Source organism: Plectrocnemia conspersa, unplaced genomic scaffold, assembly GCF_051122295.1.
Source record: "Plectrocnemia conspersa isolate PC_06_02 unplaced genomic scaffold, ASM5112229v1 ptg000011l, whole genome shotgun sequence".
NCBI classification, from domain to species: domain Eukaryota; kingdom Metazoa; phylum Arthropoda; class Insecta; order Trichoptera; family Polycentropodidae; genus Plectrocnemia; species Plectrocnemia conspersa.
Window position 1 is genome coordinate 29,885,672 of NW_028277175.1, and position 18,781 is coordinate 29,904,452.

The 18,781-nt window shown below is 39.9% G+C and overlaps 3 protein-coding genes across 16 annotated transcripts; 1 reads left to right on the top strand and 2 right to left on the bottom strand.

The window, feature by feature from the left end:
• Positions 1–934: 934 nt before the first annotated feature.
• On the top strand, positions 935–14,794 carry Nup98-96 (nuclear pore complex protein Nup98-96). Of its 13 annotated transcripts, none has more exons than XR_015811432.1 (33): positions 935–1,052; positions 1,674–1,778; positions 1,852–2,037; positions 2,107–2,217; positions 2,461–2,598; positions 2,661–2,791; positions 2,857–3,055; positions 3,987–4,055; positions 4,113–4,279; positions 4,343–4,505; positions 4,573–4,722; positions 4,791–4,937; positions 5,103–5,247; positions 5,318–5,430; positions 5,495–6,005; positions 6,073–6,566; positions 6,637–6,787; positions 6,861–6,963; positions 7,032–7,176; positions 7,242–7,361; positions 7,421–7,510; positions 11,142–11,240; positions 11,309–11,796; positions 12,061–12,222; positions 12,294–12,378; positions 12,438–13,093; positions 13,143–13,279; positions 13,366–13,498; positions 13,566–13,701; positions 13,766–13,990; positions 14,067–14,197; positions 14,266–14,413; positions 14,557–14,794. XR_015811432.1 is itself a non-coding variant. In XM_088198095.1 (33 exons), exons 2-33 carry the CDS (start codon positions 1,730–1,732, stop codon positions 14,650–14,652), a joined length of 5,901 nt encoding a protein of 1,966 aa, XP_088054221.1. In that variant the 5' UTR covers positions 935–1,052; positions 1,674–1,729; the 3' UTR covers positions 14,653–14,794. The 13 variants fall into 13 exon arrangements, 8 of the variants coding, with proteins under 8 accessions (XP_088054221.1, XP_088054223.1, XP_088054225.1 ...); XR_015811433.1 differs by having other exon boundaries at positions 13,155–13,279; XR_015811435.1 differs by having other exon boundaries at positions 4,573–4,683.
• LOC148230237 (uncharacterized) lies at positions 14,787–17,020 on the bottom strand. The gene has a single exon (XM_088198103.1). It carries the CDS (start codon positions 16,404–16,406, stop codon positions 14,817–14,819), a length of 1,590 nt encoding a protein of 529 aa, XP_088054229.1. The 5' UTR covers positions 16,407–17,020; the 3' UTR covers positions 14,787–14,816.
• A 666-nt stretch (positions 17,021–17,686) lies between these two features.
• LOC148230238 (uncharacterized) lies at positions 17,687–18,780 on the bottom strand. 2 transcript variants are annotated; one of them, XM_088198104.1, is made up of 4 exons: positions 18,627–18,780; positions 18,333–18,533; positions 18,184–18,265; positions 17,687–18,121 (listed from the first exon to the last, which is right to left on the bottom strand). In XM_088198104.1, exons 1-4 carry the CDS (start codon positions 18,675–18,677, stop codon positions 17,940–17,942), a joined length of 516 nt encoding a protein of 171 aa, XP_088054230.1. In that variant the 5' UTR covers positions 18,678–18,780; the 3' UTR covers positions 17,687–17,939. The 2 variants fall into 2 exon arrangements, with proteins under 2 accessions (XP_088054230.1, XP_088054231.1); XM_088198105.1 differs by having other exon boundaries at positions 18,342–18,533; positions 18,627–18,766.
• Between the last annotated feature and the right edge of the window lies 1 nt (position 18,781).

The window sequence follows — 18,781 nt, forward strand, 5'->3', positions numbered from 1 at the left end:
AGCCCCTGAGCTAGACAATAGTATAGTCACACAAAGTTTCGCGTGTAGGCAAATCTCTATTTAGGTTTTTCTAAACTTTACACGTTCGTTTTAACGGCTTTTATGAGCGAAAAATCCTAAGCTTTAAGATTTATCTTTGTGCCAAGTATATGCAAAATATGAAAGCTTCAATTTCAATCTTTTAAGTGCTGCTGCACTATCGGATATGTTAAGACTTATGCTTTTTTGCAAAGTGATTTCATATATTTTTTTAATTTTATTAAAAAAATCTTTATGATCGTTTTTTCGTGTTGTATTAACAAATAATTTTCTCGTTGCATATTTTCTGTGAATTGCCTACTCTTTTTCAAATTATAAGATATATTATTTTCATATTTATAGGTAATTTTAACAGTTAATAGGTAATTTCTTAAGAGGGGGTGAGTATTTTGTCTATCATTACTCTTGTCTTAAAAAGCAACTAAAAATTAAAGGTGCTTAAAATTTATCTTTTTATCTTTACAATATATTTGTTGTGTGTAGGGATACGCGTGCTGGTTAGTTCTTAGGTTTGAATCCAAAGACACGTGTGCTTGTATAAAAGCTTTATTGAGCTCGGCGTGGTCCAATCGCTTCGTAACGACGATCGGAGCCGACTGTTGTCAAATTCGGGGGCATTCCCGAACGCTGTATGACGGCGTTCGCGAACGCACACAATAGGCAAAACGGGCGTCAACAATATGTTGTATTAGTATATGATATTTTTTACAAATTGACTTGAAATACAAAAATTATGAAATTTTTTCGTTAATTTTTGAGGATGTACGAGATTAAACAATATTAATAGATAGTAGTCGCGTAATAGCAATAAGTAGCGACAACAAACGTTATCGATCCAACCGATAATATTTTTCTATTTCGCTCCCTAGTCGAGACATTCTCGGAAACGCCGGTCAATGGTCGTCGTGCGACTGCGGGCCAAGTTCGTTTGCCGCTCGTCAAAGGCTCACTGCGCGGAATGCTCTTTCTGCATTCCTGCGTCGAATCCTACGCTCGACTCTCGTTTTTCTACCGTAAGCGTCAGACCGTCGTTACGTCGTTTCGCGGCCTTTGAGTCCGCGGAATCTCGATCTACGCAGTCGCTGTCAGATCGAAGCGTTTTCAAACATGACGGGAGTTCGTTAGCGCGGAATGTTTATGACAGATTCCGACCTGTTCCTTTTAACCCCTCGCCCGTCGACCCGTCGACCCGACGATCCGGCGAGTGCGCGCTTCCCCGATCCCGAGCTCGAACCTGACTTACATAAATCGAAATCATAAGAAACATAACCTAAAATCTTATTATGTATTTTTAGATGTTTACTATCAACCAACATATTTGTTCAAAATTGTAAATGACATAAATAGTTTTTTAACCCAGTAAAGACGAAAGGTACGAGTTCTCAAGTGAAATAACTAACCATCTTGATTGATCTTAATGTAAACGTATTTACTATATTTTTACATTGCAGTTGCAAATTTAAACAATTCAAATGTACGATAATATCTGAAATTGCTTTTTTGAGATTCCAAAAATAATACATACATGTAATTTTCTTTATTTATTTCCTTTATATTGCATCTTAATCATATTAAAACTAAACAAATTGAACCATAATTAAAAAACGAATTATTAAATCGAATTTAAATTTCAGGATCACCCATGAAAATTTAAGTCTACTCGTTCAAGTATCACATTGACTGCTAGGAAATGTTCGGTTCGCCGAAGCCCGCCTTCGGGCAGACCGCCGGGACCTTCGGTAAGAACGCTTTCAAATCTCGTTTACCGATTGCCTCGTGACCCTCCATAACCTCCATGACCGTATTTCTAAGGCGGCTTCAATCCGACGAATGCGGCTTCGCCTTTCGGCCAAAACGCGTTCGGCAAACCCGCCACCGCTGGATTCGGCACCGCTGCGCCTTCGTTCGGCGCGCCGACGACCGGCTCCGCGCTGTTCGGCTCCCCAGCTCCCGCGACCGGAGGCATCTTCGGACAACCCGCGAACCAGTCCGGCTTCGGTACGTATCTCGTCCAATATGCGACTATTTTAAGGTTACAAACCTCACTGTTATCTCGCTGACGGATAGGATTCACACAAAACACCTCCGGCGGCGGACTATTCGGTGCGAACCAGTCGAGCAATTCGCTGTTCGGTCAGACGACTCCGGCCACTCAGACGTTCGGCGCTAAACCGGCAGGTAAATATTTAATAAATTAATCACAGTTAAGCAAATTGTTATCTTCGAATACTTGCAATATTTGCATGATTAAGTTCTCTCAATCAAAAATCGCAACTCAAGCTCGTAACAAAGATCTATAGATATCGAGTGACAAAATGTTTAGCGATGAGAGTCGACCCAATTTACGATTTCCCTCCAACAAATATAAACAATATTATCGTCGATGTATATAACTACGATTCGTCACTTTCGAACACAAAGGTTTCGGCGGTTTTGGAGCGACGTCCACCGGACCAGTGGGCGGTCTCTTCGGGGCCAACAATCAAATAGGAACCGGACTGTTCGGGCAATCGGCTGCTCCCGCCCCGCAGAACGCAGGACTTTTCGGATCCCCCGCAGGTACGGTTCGTCGAAACGCGAGTGGGTATTCACGACGGTGCTGATATTTTCGATTTTATCAGGAGGCTTCGGATCGACGGGTCAGACCGGGACCTATGTGAAGTTCGCGCCCGTCAGCGGAACCGACGTCATAGTCAAAAACGGCCAAGGACAGAGTATCAACACTCAACACCACTGTATCACTTGCATGAAAGTATGGATTTATTTTTATCAGGTGAAATACAGACGAGATTTTAACGGCCGTTTTTTATTTTTCAGGAATATGAAAATAAATCATTAGAAGAACTCCGATACGAAGATTATCTAGCGAATCGCAAGGGACCCGGTCAGACTTCCATGTTCGGATCCAACGCCGGAAACGTCGGAGGCGCCTTCGGACAACCGAGCACCTCCGGAACCCTCTTCGGTCAGACGACACAAGACAAACCCGGCGGAATCTTCGGTCAACCTGCGCCTTGTTAGTATTGTTCGCTTTATTCGATTTTTATTTATATTAAATTTTTAACTTTACTTTTTAAAATATACATATGTTATTATTAAAAGCAAATATCAGGGGCTTATTCATAACTTATTGCGAAATTTAAAGATAACGTAAATGGAATATTATAACTTTTACATTTTTCAAATTTAGATAAGAAGATAAATGTTTCTATTATGCAAGAACAAATATAATCACAATCATGAAAGATTAACACAATACATTATGTCGATTACTAGAGTAATTCAACATATACATTGAATTATCTTATCTTTTTGGCAAAAATCTTTTCTTGCAGTTGCAACAATCTCATGTTTACATTATCTTATACGGTGATAACGGTGAACACCTTATGAATCTTTTCCCAAAGAAAAAATCTAAATATTTACCTTACACAAATGCACAAACAATTCATTTTATGGAACAAAGTATTTATTTAAATGCAAATATCTCTTAAAATAATTCCCTGTTTAATTACACCCTATTGTAATTACGCCATCTATTGGCGATGCGATGAATATTTGCTATGTAAATATTGTTGTATTTATAATTTTACAATAAGATTATTTTTATTGTCGCGTTGCACTTGAATGTCATCGCAACCTAGCTCGACTCAGAGTCGATCGCCTCGAAAAAAAGCTGGAAAATATTAATCTGCGGTGATTGTAATCAAAATAATTTAACTTGTACCAGTCGTTAAAAAAATATATAATATTTACTCAAATCTAATTTTGTGCACGATGCTCTGTGGAGTAATAGCATCTATTTACATACAAACATAGCCCATTATTGCATATACGTAACATATGTAACTTCCGACCTTTTAGTTCTAAACGCAAGATTTATTTACATCATAAAAAGAATTGATTTCGTCGACTGAATATAATTATTCGAATTTATATAATTACAGCGGCTTTCGGTCAATCGTCAATGTTCGGAAAGCCAGCTACGACGGGGTTCGGAGCTCAACCCGCCGCCAGTGAGTATAGATCGAATTATAAATTCCGAGCGAGATGATAACCATAGATCTGTTTAGGTAATACGTTCGCTTTCGGCAGCAACACTACGAATCAAACTCCGATGTTCGGGGCCGCCAAACCGTTCGGTAACACGGCGGCTCCGGTGTTCTCGACTCCCACTCAAGGCAACACCTTCAGGCCTGCTCAACAGCCGACCTTTTCGTCGTTCGGCACTATGCAGCAGGTAGCGAACGTTACGACGTACGAAAACTAAAAGAAATTACAACCTAATCGGCCGTTTCATTAGCAGCCCGGTAGCATATTCGGCGCTAAACCTCCCGAAAACAACACATTCGGCATGCCGCAAACTTCCACGGCCGGATCGTTCGGCTTCGGACAAGCGCCGGCTCAAAACACGGGAGACATCTTCGGAGCGAAACCCGCTACCGCCTTCGGAGCGGCCGCGCCGGGTAAATTTGTGAATAAAAAAATCATCAATGCTGTTTCGATGTATGTAATTTAATTATTTTTTCTTAGTTTTCGGCAGCACCGCGCCGTTTGGAGGGACCGCCAACCCCGGAGGCACCGCGGGAAGTCTGTTTCCGTCTTTCGGGGCCAAGCCCGCCGAAACCGGAGTCCCCACGTTTGGTAATTTCAACGCTACCTCTAACGCGAACCCCGGTTTAGGTCGGACTCTCGATTACTTCCGCGCGTCTCCGATCTTACGTCTTTTAAAGATACGTTTTTAATTTAAGGCGGTGGAATAAATCTGAGCGGCAGCATGTTCGGCGCCAAACCGCAAGGAACCGGCCTGTTCGGAGCTCCGACGGGAACTGGGGGCGCGGGTCTTTTCGGAAACGCCGGTAACCCCCAATTGGTTTCCAATTTGGGAGCTCTAGGAGGTAATTCGATTCGAAACTAGTTTTCTCGTTTCCTTTCTGTCAATATCCATCCTTCGACTGTAGATAATTGTCAAATAATTATCTCAATACCTACCTAATATCCAGGATCTTTGGCGATATAAATAAATAATGCTTTTTATTAAACCTTCTTTTTGTGCCAAGCAGGCTCGACTTTAGGAGGCGGCTTAGGAGGAACGTTTGGAGCCGGCGGTCTCGGGACGGGGAACGCTTGGGGAGGACTCAACATGAATTCGAACTTAAACTTGGGTGGCGGAACTTTGGGAGCGAACACGCATCCCGGTGCTCTAGGGTTGGCGTCTGCGGTTTATATATATATAAATATTTTTCAAAGTGGTATTCAACGATTTTATCATTTTCAGTGGTGTCGGCGGCGCAGTCGCGGGAGCCGGAGTGCACGATCGCCTCATTACCTTAACCCGCGCTTATCCGTATGGCTATTCGGCGTTGCTTAAAGACATTTCTCCCAATTCAGGTAATTTTAAATACGTTTATTTCGACACTGATTCACGATTGACAGTATATAATATTTTTTTTAGATAAAGTGGACGATTCCTTAAAACCGACGAATCCGGCGGCTCAGAGAGCAGTACTGGAGAGCGATAAGTATCGCGTCAGCACGGGAAACACCAGGCTTCGAGTGAAACCTCTGCACGCCATGTCTAAGAAATCACTATTCGACGGATTGGAAGAGGACGATCCGTCCATTCAAAAATTAATCCTGAAGCCGAACGTCAAACGTCTCGTTCTGCGACCCAAACCCGCCAACGTCGACAGCTCCTCGAGTCCTGAGCGAGTCCAGAACGATGCAGCCGATCGGAACGCGGGCGACGTTTTGGCGTCCGTCGACCCTCCGATCGGCAGTCCGCAAAATCCGGCCGAACGCGACGATTCCGTTGACGCGCAAAGCCTATCCTCTACTAATATACAGAAAAGAATCGGGTTGACCAGTCCGCGCGGAAGTATTTTGAAAAACTCTTCGAATACGCCCGACGTCGGCACTGATAATAGCAACTCGGAAGACGCATCCGAGAACAGAAGATCTAGTTGGTAATGAGAATTTCTTTTTTAAACTATTTCTACTCTAAGAAAGTTCGATAACATTATTCGATTTTAGGTTAGCGACGAAGCAATTCCGTCCGCGACCGTCCGATTCTGACGAAAGCGCTCCTCTCGACAACACCGTCGAACAATTCTTAAATGCGCGGAACCCTCAGCAAGAGAACGCCCAGCACGAGAACGAACGACGATCCGCCGCCAATCCTAGACTCTATCCGGATCTGTCAGTTTATTATGAATTCGCCAATCCGACGAACCGAGGCGACCCTAGAGGCTTGCTCGACATCGAAGATAAAGAAAACATTGAGAATCCAGCGTCGAACGACGGAGAAGAATCGCCGACCGAAAGCCAGTCGTCTGCGCCTCATCCGACGGGAATCAAACTGACGAGATCCGGCTATTATACCATACCCTCGATGGACGCTCTCAAAGAATACGTCAAGCCCGATGGAAAGTGCATAGTTCCTCAGTTTACGATCGGAAGAAGAGGCTACGGAAACGTGTTTTTCGACTGTGAGATGGACGTCGCCGATCTCGATATCGATCAATTAGGTACGAAATAATCAAATCGGAGGCCTTCTCGAATGCGTGCGCCCGTCAATAATACCATTTTGTATTGCAGTTCATATTTTAAACAAGGAGATCATCATATACCCGAACGACGCCATCAAACCTCCGATCGGCGAGGGACTCAACAGACCGGCTCAAGTCACGTTAGACTACGTCCATCCGATCGATAAGACCTTAAAAACGCCCATCGTTCAGCCGGAAAAGTGAGTTTTAAGTAAATTTATTCGCACTAAAAATATCACAAATTGACAAATAAAACAAAATTTCATTCGACAGATTAGCAAAAATGGATTACGAGGGTAAGCTTAGAAGGGTCTGTCACAAGCACGGAACCCGCTTCATCGAATATCGTCCGCAAACGGGAAGCTGGGTTTTCAAGGTGCTTAAGGCGCATCTGTAATAATATATTCTGAACGAAACTGTTTTGATATTTTATTATTATTTCAGGTACCGCACTTTTCTAAATACGGCTTGACTAATTCGGACGAAGAAGATGAAGGTCAGGCCGATCCTCAACGAAAGCCTCCTTCGCAGCAGCCGTTGAAACTGCCGCCTCAACCAACTCAGCGAGGACTAGGAGGCTTTTTAATAGGTAAAATTAGCTTTAAATATAAACGAGTCGTCAAATTTTTACTCCTTTTTTTTGGTCGTCTACAGGAAACTTTCCGACTGAGATTCAATCCGGCATCAATCCGCTGATCGAACATAACAATCAAACCATGGACAGTGTAGCCGTCGATACCCCCTTCATCTCAAGATTGAACGGAGTCACTAAAGGTAAGTTAAACGGCGTTTAAAATTGTTTTTCTATTTTTATACATAAATTATCTTTTCAGGATTAGCTATGGACACGTCCGAAGAGAATAGCATGGATTCTGCCGCTCTCTATCCGGAAGCTGGTCACGCATCTTTTTATGGATCCAAAGGTATTTTCTAATCCTCACGTTTGAGCATAAAGTCAAAAATAAATTGTAATTTTTATATTAAAATTAATATATATAATAAAAATATTTATAAAAAAAAAAAAACACCATGAAACGATATTTTCTACTCCCTTTACGATTGTGTCACGACAAAAGCTCCACACGCCACTTGGTCCAACGATAATGTCTACAAACAAAATATTCAAAATGATTTTTTAATAGGTCGATGAATCGAGGGATGATGGAAATTAGCACATTACTAAACATAAGTAAGTCAATCAAAGCAGATCCGATCGCATAATACAAAGTTTATCGAGTGTCGAATTCTTTAAATTATAAAAAAACGTTATAATTATAGAAAAAACATATGCTGCTGAAACATAACACATCTTTATATTTCCTTAATTAAGTATCTTTTTATCAGTGCGTTAATTACAAATTATATACGCATGACTAATGTGTTATCTATTCAACAGATTATAAGATTTATCATATGATATTACGAGGTTTACGAAATATGTATTTAATGGTATTGATATATTAAATATACGCATTTTCATGTTTTAACCCTTTGAATAGTGAGCTAATTTACACACATTTTTTAATTTGTTATTGTACATCTGGGAGTGAGTTAATTTTACGTATTTACGTGAGCTAATTTTACGTAAAAAAATAGTAATTCTTAACGTTTTATTGCTTTGATTTAACTTATTACGATGTACAAAGTTTATGAGTGTCGAATTCTTTAAATTAAAAAAGAGCGACATAATTATGCAAAAACATATATGTTACTAAAACAATACATCTTAACTGTGTATATTTAGTTTGCACGATTTAATAATTTAAAAATAATAAGATCGATCATTGCTTTTATTTTTTTATCAATGCGTTACTTACATATGCTTTCGAAAGTCGATAGAAAATTATATATGGGTGCCACAACATATCAATAAAATATTACAGACAGTAAAAAGATTATAACAATTGAATCTCAAAAATACATAAAAAGTAAACAAATGATATAAAAAAGTTTTATTTAATATAATTGTGACTTGTTCCTCCTACATAAGTTTCCAAATTATGTATTATTTGTCCAATCAGCCCTGATATCTCTAATCCTTTCTGCTAGGAGAATATACTTCAACCGTTGTTAACGCCAGATTATTCCTGAATTTGATTATTCTATGTTTTTATGTTTTCGCTTATTTAATATGAATAAGTGACAATTTTAATAAATAATTTTTTAATTTTCCCTTTTATTTATTTTTATTAAAAACTTCTTTTAAATGCTAACTATCTCTGATTATTTATCTTATTTCGTAAATAATATGATACTATTGGTAAAAAAAAACAATCAGCGGATGGTGAATGGTAACACATTGAGTGCGCATACTGTTATATAATTCTTTCTTCGACTTTCAAAAGCATATGTAATCAATGCATTGTATAATTATGACGCTCTTTCTTAATTTAAAGAATTTGACACACATGATAAACTTTGTAAATTGCAATCAGATTTAATTTGAGATACTGTGAATTTAAATTTTTAACGATTCACTTTATTTATTATAACATGAAAATGTATATATTTAATATATCAGTACCATTAAATACATATTTCGTAATTTTCGTAATCATAATGTGATAAATCATTTGGTACTGTTAGTAAAAATATAACGTTGATAATAAATGGATAACACATTAGTCATGCATATATAATTTGTAATTAGCGCACTGCTATAACGATATTTAATTAAGGAAGTATAAAGATCTATTATGTTTTTTTGTATAATTATAATGTTCTTTTTTAATATAAGAAATGATACTCGATAAATTTTGTATTAAGCGATCAGATTTGCTTTGATTGGCTTACTTATGTTTAGTAATATGCAAATTTCTGTCAATTTATTAAAAAGTCAGTTTAAATATTTTGTTTGTGGATGTTATGTCATTGGACTAAATGGCATATGGATCATTTATTGGTTTACACATTTTGTTGTGAACGTTTAGTGGTTGAACAAGTCCATGGAGTGTTTGTCGTGAAATCCGTTACGATATATTTTTATTCATATTTACTGGATTTCTTACTTATTATAAACGATTAATTGTTCAAAATGTATTTCTAACTATTCGATACTTTGCATATGGTGCTGATTTTACGAGTGAAAAAAAAGGCGATTTTGCTTATTTTTTGTGACAACTTGCACAATATAAAAGAAATCTTTAAGGTTTTTTAACCCTAAAGGGTGTGATTTTGCAGCCAAAAAGACGCCGGTGGAAATTGTTAATAATTTATTAGTTAAATTTACATATTGCGAGTTACTATAATGCGCAAGATTATTTTCTCTGAGCGGTGGTGAAGAAGCTGGCGGAGGGATGATGTCAGTGGAATATCCTCAGAGGCCTTGTACGTGAGGCAGCAACATTGTAGTGGAGGTTGGTTCCTCTGCTGCAGTCGTGATGGTCGTTCATGACCAAATGGTCCTCGTCTACTGGCATATCTCCTGTCGGGTCGTGTCTCTGTCCTCTCCTCATTGGAGACCAGCCTTAAGTAATAAGGATTGCAAAGCTAGCTGACGAATCACAATCATGCAGCGTTAATCCAGCCAATTATTGCACTCGTTTCTTAGAACAACAAAAATATGTATAATTTTGCTTAATCTTTCCGAGGTCGAATTGTGCAATGGGAATATTGTAGCCTTATGGAGCTTTTTGTCTTCCGGTGATGTATTGTTTCCCAAGACCGTTTCGCAACAAAGAAATATTCTTTCAATACATCGGAGAAATGTTGCGTGTTATTAATGTGAACCATTTTTTTTGGACGTAACGAGAACTTTTGTGTGGTCCCATCATTTACATTCTATTGTCTAATTCATCCATATGATTACGAATGATCACCATTGGTTGCGGTTATTAACGCGAGTTTCAAGAATAAGACTACAATTATTAGATTGGACTGATCTTGTCGACGGTGATAAACCACTCCTTCGTTTGTTTCGCACAAAATACAGGCGATATATCACTGTGCCGTAACCGAAAGATTGATACGATCGACAAGTTTGATTTTGTTTATTCAGTATTTTAAGATATTACTTATTTCCGAAAATGTGGCTAGAGCGAAAACCTTAATGAACCTTATCGAATTCTCTAAATTTTGTCAGTTCTTGTAGTAATTTTCTCTGAAATTTTGCAGCATATATAAATATTTGTCACATTCGTTTGCAATTCATTTTAAATTTGTGTTATACACATGTCCGTAGCATAGATTGTTGGCTATGAAACGCGGAGACTGACATAATGGCTATCGTTATTTATTCGCTAGTTATCAACCTTATAACCGCATGAAATTTAGCTCAACTTTATTAAAACATCATTATATAGAGGTTGATAATTGGCGGAGAGTTGAAACTCTTTAATCTATCTAATAATGTATTATTTAATAAACTATTTTGTTAGTTTAGTATTTTTCGTTGCGTTTGTAGTCTACAATATTTATAAAATAGCAAGTATGAAAGACATAGTGCAAGGATATAAATCGATTTGTATAAAATAGTATCTTGACATTGCAAATTACAGTACTTGATTAACTTTGTTTAAAACCATTGTTATTGTTAAATTTTATCGATTATTTCAGACGCTACGAGTCCCACTTCTCAACTCGCAAGATTAGAAAATCGCAGCAGTCACACTCTGCAGTTAATGAAAGCTTCCTTTTTCAACGCCGTCGACGAAGGTAATAGGATTAGGATAATGTATCGACGTTTCTCTCGATGGTCTTTTAAATATGTTTGCATTTTGCAGATATGGACGACGTAGCGTCCGTGACCGATCAGATGGTTCCCCAGCTGTCTGTTCCTCGAGGAAACGCTTCCATAATCGCCGACGTGCCGTGTTCTGTGTCCGTTTCGACGCTTCACAGCAAACCGGAAGCGTCGCTGTACTCCGGTCTGTCTATAAAGCAGCCGGTGGTCAAACCAAAATCTGTCGTTCTTCAATATCATAAGAGAGTTTTATCTTATAAAAATACAATAACTGGACGATTCGGGTCCGAGTGCTACGCCGATATGGCAATGGGCTTCGCCAGACTAGCGAGAGTCGGATGGGGACCTTCTCTGCACTTGACGGCGTTGACCACTGCCGACGTAGTCGACGATAAGACTCGAGGGGGAGATCTCTTGGTTCTGAATTCTCTGACGAGAGGACGAGGGGCCGACGATATATCGCAACAGCTGATTATGCGGCTTCAAATAGCTGGCGGCGGTCAACCGTCGAAGGATGATAAATTCAAAGTAAGATTTTTATATTCCTACATTTTAAACCAATATTACTACGCACCACTGCTTGAAATTTTTACTGTTAACCGAGAGAATCTTATTTTATTTTAAATTTATTTTACAAATGATACGTGTATTTTATAAATGTATTTTTATTTCATTCGTCATTACAACATAAAGAAGTATACAGTTGATAAAATATATTAATTCGAATCGTACAGGATGATTATTATTATTTTCCACGATTATATGCATCATTTTTGTTTCATATTTGTGCAGAACTCGATTGAAAAATTATTGAAGATTTCGTTAAAATATTCCGAAATCGGCAACAGCTCCGACGAGTCATGTCCTCATATATCACCGTCGAATCGGCAAATATTAGCAGCGGAGGAGTATTTGGATGAGACTACTCGATTAGAAGGCGTCTGCGACAATGTGGTAATGATTCGTAACGTTTATGTGCAACTTTGCTCTCGTAGCGATGCTAATTTTGTATATTGCGGTTTCAGAACTTTGGCGTAAACCCGTCTTACTGGAAAGACGTTTGGTCGCTGTGCATCGCTCTTTGGGGAGAACCCGGCGAAGAGGGATCGGGTAAATATAAACATACGTTTCACCGCTCCATAGCGGATTTAACGATTCTGTATTCGCAGATCCCAGCTTACCCGACGGCGGAAGACTCCTCGGACGACACGCAGCACTGTCCGAATGGCTTCAATCCGCATCGAACTCTCACAGCGACGAAGCCGGCGTTTTCACTTCGCTCGCGTCTAGAAACATATACGAGGCGTGCCGGTTAGCCCAAAAGTTGGGAGATCATTTCCTGTCGATTATGATATCTCAAATCGGAGGCGAGATGAGAGTTAGAAATTTAGCTGCCAGACAGTTGGGTCTCTGGAGAGAAACTTGCGCAGATCGATCCATCGATTCGGTGCGATTGATCATATACGCTTTGCTAGCCGGTCGTTCGAGAATTTTGGTCAGCGGCGACGGGCCCGAAGGAACTTCGACTTCGTTGCACGCGTGCAACGGACTCGATTGGATCAGAGCGTTCGGCTTGCATTTCTGGTATATTTGCGAGCCAGTCGCGACGATCGGCGACGCTGTGCGCTCGTACGAAAAGTCTTTTTATGAAGAGTCGCGATTGAGGAAGAGCGGAAACGAGCGACTCGACGAGAGCGATTCGATGGAGGAGGGCGCCGAAGAGTTCGAGTTCGATATCGCGACTGCCGAAACCGAAGATATACTGTACGGTCGAGTCGCTTTTCCGTCGCCGCCGTACGAAATCAACGTAGACGAAAACGACAAGGTATATAAATATATATTTAAAACGGATAATTTAAGAAACGTAATCATAGTTTGACTTGCAGGCGTCGAAGCGAGTGCTGGATCTTCGCTATCAATTGATGGCACTTAAAGCGTCGCGTTGGCACTCGATAGATTCTCTATTAAATCCGGCTTCTCACACTCCCGACTTTCTCGACTATCGCCTCAGGTGAGTAACGATTCTCAGGCTTCGGTTATTTACCGCAACTGTTCGTTAATATGTTTTCTACAGCTGGTTAATACAGCAATTTTTAGAAGGAATCGGATATTCTCATTGGTCGGCCCGAGGGTTGTTCAACATCGTGACCGGATTCGCCGCACAGCTAGAGGCTCACGGAATGTGGATTTGGGCAGTGTTCGTTTTGCAACACGTCGAGGACGGTGACGTGTGAGTGTCTGCCCGCGTTAAAGCGACACTCGACGATATATGTATAATAATTTCGAACTATTTTCAGGCGCAATCATATGGTCAAGAATCTAATCATGCGTTATGCAAACGATAACAATAAAGAGACTTCAGAACTATTGAATAAATTTGGCATTCCTCAGAAGTGGGTGTATCAATCCATGGCGCTCAAGAATAAATACAGCGTAATTATATTAATGATCGTAAATTTGAAACGTTTCAATAAACTTTTATATTATTTACTTGCAGGGAAATAGAGAGAACGAAGCTCGGTATTTAACTTTAGCCGGTCAATTCGCCGACGCTCACAAAGTCATTATGGACGAGATAGCTCCGTCGACGATTTTAAATGAAAAAACAAACCTTTTACGAAAGCTTCTATTGCCGCTCTCGTCTGCGGGCAACTTAGGACAAATTCCGCAATGGTCCACTGGAGGACATTTATTATTAGAATTTTTGGATATATGCGATGAGGTATGAAAAACCCAAATAATCGAATGCGTAAATAGCAAATTGTACGTTGTAATTGTAATTAATTATTAATGACTAGGTGAACAGTCTACAAGAAGGCGATTGTGAAAATCTGGCTTATCAATGCGAAGCTCTAAGAATACGTCTAGCTAACGCGTGCGCGGCGGTGAACATGTTCCCCACTCCGACTTTAAAGCACACAGTAGTGAGGTATAAGATTAAATTGTAATATAGAAACATAATCAACGAATAGAATTACTTATTTTCGCTAATTATAGATGCGAGATCGGCGCTAGATTGGCTTCTATCGGTTGCGCGATCGCCGGTTTAGGATCTACGTTGAATAAGACTAATATCGCTCCGCTTTTGAATCTATTGCATCGCATGGATTTGCCGTCGGATTACGTTAGAAATTTGCTGGATAAGGTATGCAAAAAGTTATTATTATATAACATACGCTACGCTGACGATTCAGACAGTAAATATACTTACGTTAATTTGCTGATTTGTTAGGATGTCGATATTTTTATTTAATGTAAATTATTATTAACGATAAAAAAACATTTCAGGTCTCGGACAGTTTAACGGAAGATCCGGAACCAATTTTGTATACGGAAATGAGCAGTTCCAGCGAAGAGAACGATGTCGAAATAATGGTGAATTGATATTGTTTCACGCCGCGTGTGAGAATTCGTTCGGTGCAAACAGTCGACAGTTGTGATGATTAAAGCGCTGCGCTAATTGTTTTTTGATAATTGTTTATATATACATATGATTTTAACGATAAATTAAATAATTACAAACAGACTTACGTTTATTAATAAATACATTACAATTGTACATCTTTGGAATCGAAAATCTTCACTTTCGGGGCTTCGTCGTTCGCCCTCGTGACCAATTCGTTAAGTTCCAACACCAGAGGTAACATTCTCCTGCCTTCAAACTTGGAATCTTCTATTCTCATCTCGCTCGTGCTTCTCCTGATCTGTCGTCTGTCTCTCAAATTTACCTGAACGCCCTTAGATTCGCAAATTTTGCTCTCGAATTTCTTCTCCAGCGCGATCGTCAATATTTCGGCCAACCTGTGGGCGCAATGAACGATCTCTTTAGCTTCGTTCTTCGACAAAAGCAAGCATTTGACGTCGGCTTCTTCGTCCAAATCTGGGCGAGGCGATTCCGCTTTCTTGCTGTCCGATCTGCACGTCGAAGCTCGTTCCCGTTCGCTGGGAAACTTCAGTTCTTTCGAATCGTAAAATGGAGTCGGACAATCGTCGTAAAACGTCTTAGGAGGCCTCGACAGGGAACTGTTGTAATCTCTCCAAAAGTTATTCCACTCCCCCCGCTCCTTTGCCGGAGTGTCGTCGCTCACGTTCGCTTCCGTCGGGTCGTTTTCTTGATCTTTAGTACACGCGAATTCGCTATCCAAGCTCTTCTCCATCCAACTAGTGTAACAACTGGAGCTGGAGCTCAGGCAGGGCGCCCGACTCGCCGGGCTCATCGTCGCCTCGTTCGAAACTATAGACGGATGTATCGTCAGATCGGAGAGCGGCGCCGCGATCGAGTTTTCCGCCGACTTGTCGCTCGGAGATGTATCGCGAGTCGAAGGTTCCGATACGTAGTCCGGAGACGACGGCGCGTTCTCGATCGAGTAAGTCTTAGTAGCGCCGATGGGTGTTTCGTTGTCGAAACACGAAGACCTCGGAGTGAAGCTCTGCAACGAACTTCTTCTTGAGAACGCCGATCTCGAAGCCGTCGACTTTGCGAAGCTAGATCTGCCGCTGAGCAGTTTGTCCTTCTCGATGCTGCGTCTGCGCCTCGCGACGTTTCGGTTCACGGTTATCTTCTGCCGGATGCACTTGTCCCATCCCAGAGTTTCGTCTTCCGAGTCCGCAAAATCTGATATTTTAGAAAAATCTAAAGAAAAGTTCTCTCGGTAGACGCACTCGGCGCTCTTAGTCTCGACGTTCGACGAGTTCCGCTTCTTGGACTTTTTCGCGAGCTGAACGCGCTTCGCTTGCCTGAGGGTGCTCGTTTCGATGGAAAATCTGCGATCAATGCCCGGAAGAGAATTGGTTCTTGTCGTTTTCGTAAATTCTTTGCTTCGTACTACTCTCGGATCGTCGCTCAAAATGAACCGATCGCTCCTGGGAGCGTCCAAGTTTTCGGACTGCTTTATCAGAGAATTGCCGTAAACGATCAAATCTCGGTAAGAATTTTTATCGCCGCTGTCGCTCTTGCCGTCCGCTATCGTGCTTTTTCTGGAGCTGGTTCTGGAAGATTTCCCGCTATCCGAAGAGGTAACTTTCGGCGGTTTCTTGACTATATCGGGCAGAATCGAAGACGGTCGACGAACGCCGCTCACGATCGACTCTGCAACGGAGTCGCATTTTCTGTTGGTTTTTACCGACGCTAGGCTCATGGTTTTGCCTCTTTGTAATAAAGTAAAAGTTTAATAATTCGATATTTGCCAGACGCGTCGCTACATGACCGTCGCATATTACTAACTAAAACATCAGAAGGATAAATCGGTTAACACGTGAACAAATTTTCACACTCCATTGACTCCAGTGGTTCTGCATCGTTTTCCCTTTATTGGTTTATTATTAATCATTCAGCACGTAAATATGAAATAAAATGTAGAAACACTTATCATTCAAAACTTAAATTTTTTAACTCGATCGCTTTGTGATATAAATTAAATTAAATTACAAATCAAGTATAACCTGCTAGAGACTGACAGAAAAAAATCCGTTTGTTAGATTTTGAAAGAGCATTGTGGTCGGAACATAAAAATTATACTCATTAGGTTATTACCCCTCGATCCGTGCAGGTCCTACTCTTTACGAACGCATCGGGAACGTGCCGAATGGCTCATGTGCAAACATCTAAAAATCTTTTGTAAAATGTGAAAATTTTTGGCATACAACTTGAGAAGACTGATTATAAATGAAGAGATTATACAAAACATATTTTGTTCATAGGTTCGTATACCTGCATAAGAGACGTTGGGACAAAATGATGAGCTTCCTATAAAAAAAATGAAATCGACTGTCATTTACAGTATTTTAATTTGCGAGTAAAACAAAGTTCCACTAATAAAAATAATTTGTATTAATTAATTAGCCCATAATGAACAGAAATAAGTTTTATGAATTTCTAAAGAAACATATTAACCTTTTAAATAATGAGTTAATTTATACACATTTGCTAATTTGATAGTATACACCTGGGAGAGTTAATTTTACGTATTTTTTAAAGATTATTTATTATTATTACATATTGCATTGATTTATTTTACTATTTTTTATGTATTATTAGGTTTTAATAATTTATTTCACTTCTATTATTATTATTTTTTTATTTATTTTACATATTATTCGGCTTTTGTGGGATTGTTTTTATATCAATTCAGAGGCTAATTTTTTATAAAATTAGTATAAAATATTTTTTGTTATGTTCAATCATTTTCTGTAGAAATTATTTACATCAAATTTAATTTAAAATATATTATATAAATATAATGTTTTTTATTATTTCTTCAGTTATATGTATATGTAAATATATAGCTATCTGGGGTACCTCAAAATGGGGAAATATCGACCGTCGTGCATGTACGGCGATACCGCACAAAAGGTTAATATCAGGAAAGTTAATGCTAAAAAATGCATTTACATAATAATATAAAAATAAAAAAAAATATTTGTAATAAAAAATATTATAATATTTACATAATTATACGTTTGTTACATTAGAAAAGTTTGAGGGCAAGTGGGTTATTAGATAGGGTTGAAATTCAACCACCTGTGAAGGTACATTAAAAGACCCCTTTTAGAATGTTTGTTCCGACTCGATGAAGTCGTCCGGGAGACCCACACTAGGCTGGTTAAATCTATAAATACATACGCGCATAACTAATCGATAATACTAAATAAAACATAAAATTTGATGTGATTCAACTATCCGGAGGAGACCAAGTGACGGCGGCCATTTTTCTATTAATTTCGAGCAAAAAAGCGGAACATCGAATCAACCTGGCCGGATCCAAAACGGGTTCCGCCGGCGCTCTGGGGGCGCGGGCGTCACTCGCAGCGACTCTCAGTTTTAACGATCTCCGTCTGCCTCTCTGGCCGCTCGCTATAATAAAAAGCAATTAAAATATTTCCACGAGATAAATAAAAAGTAAAAACGTCTCTCACGTTCTTTTCCGTTATCCTTGTAGTCCTTTTTCGCTTCGTCTTCGTCGTAAGATCCCTGCGATACCGATCGACGCTTCGGCGGCTAAACGTGAAAAACGTCAAAATCGAATAATAAATTATACGCGATACGAAAATGCAGCGGTATATACTTTTTTTACTTTGCGCTTCTGTCGCTGGTAATCTTGACTGTCGTAGAAGTGAGGACGAGCGCGTCTCACTCTGCCCGTCCGTCTTCGCTCGTCTCCGCCGGGGTTGCCGTTGTTGACGATCGTATTGCTCACCAGAGACTGACGAGTGCGAGCAGAGAAGAAAGAGTGGCCGCACTTGCACGATTTCGTGGCTACGGCGACCTGTGCGTTTCGAATTTGACGTTTTAAAACGACATAACCTAAAAAGTGTCGAAAAGCGATTCTCCGATCTCGAGCTCGCTCTTCGATGCTCACCTGCTGATCGCACTTGGGGCAACTCTTCGCGATCATCTTACTCTTCGCCATGGCGTTTTAAACCATATCTCGAAAAGAGCGACGGATCAGCTGTCATTTTGCGACGTCCGTATCTAATTTGGCCGTAACGCCATAATTTTCGACCAGTGTTAATA

Coding starts and splice junctions, on each gene's coding strand:
- Nup98-96 (XM_088198095.1), top strand. CDS start 1,730: ATGTTCGGTTCGCCGAAGCCCGCCTTCGGGCAGACCGCCGGGACCTTC. Junction 6,964..7,031: donor CGGGAAGCTGGGTTTTCAAG/GTGCTTAAGGCG, acceptor TTATTATTTCAG/GTACCGCACTTTTCTAAATA. Junction 13,280..13,342: donor TTTCTCGACTATCGCCTCAG/GTGAGTAACGAT, acceptor TGTTTTCTACAG/CTGGTTAATACAGCAATTTT.
- LOC148230237 (XM_088198103.1), bottom strand. CDS start 16,406: ATGAGCCTAGCGTCGGTAAAAACCAACAGAAAATGCGACTCCGTTGCA.
- LOC148230238 (XM_088198104.1), bottom strand. CDS start 18,677: ATGGCGAAGAGTAAGATGATCGCGAAGAGTTGCCCCAAGTGCGATCAG. Junction 18,534..18,626: donor GCCCCAAGTGCGATCAGCAG/GTGAGCATCGAA, acceptor CGAAACGCACAG/GTCGCCGTAGCCACGAAATC. Junction 18,266..18,332: donor AGAAGCGCAAAGTAAAAAAA/GTATATACCGCT, acceptor TTTCACGTTTAG/CCGCCGAAGCGTCGATCGGT.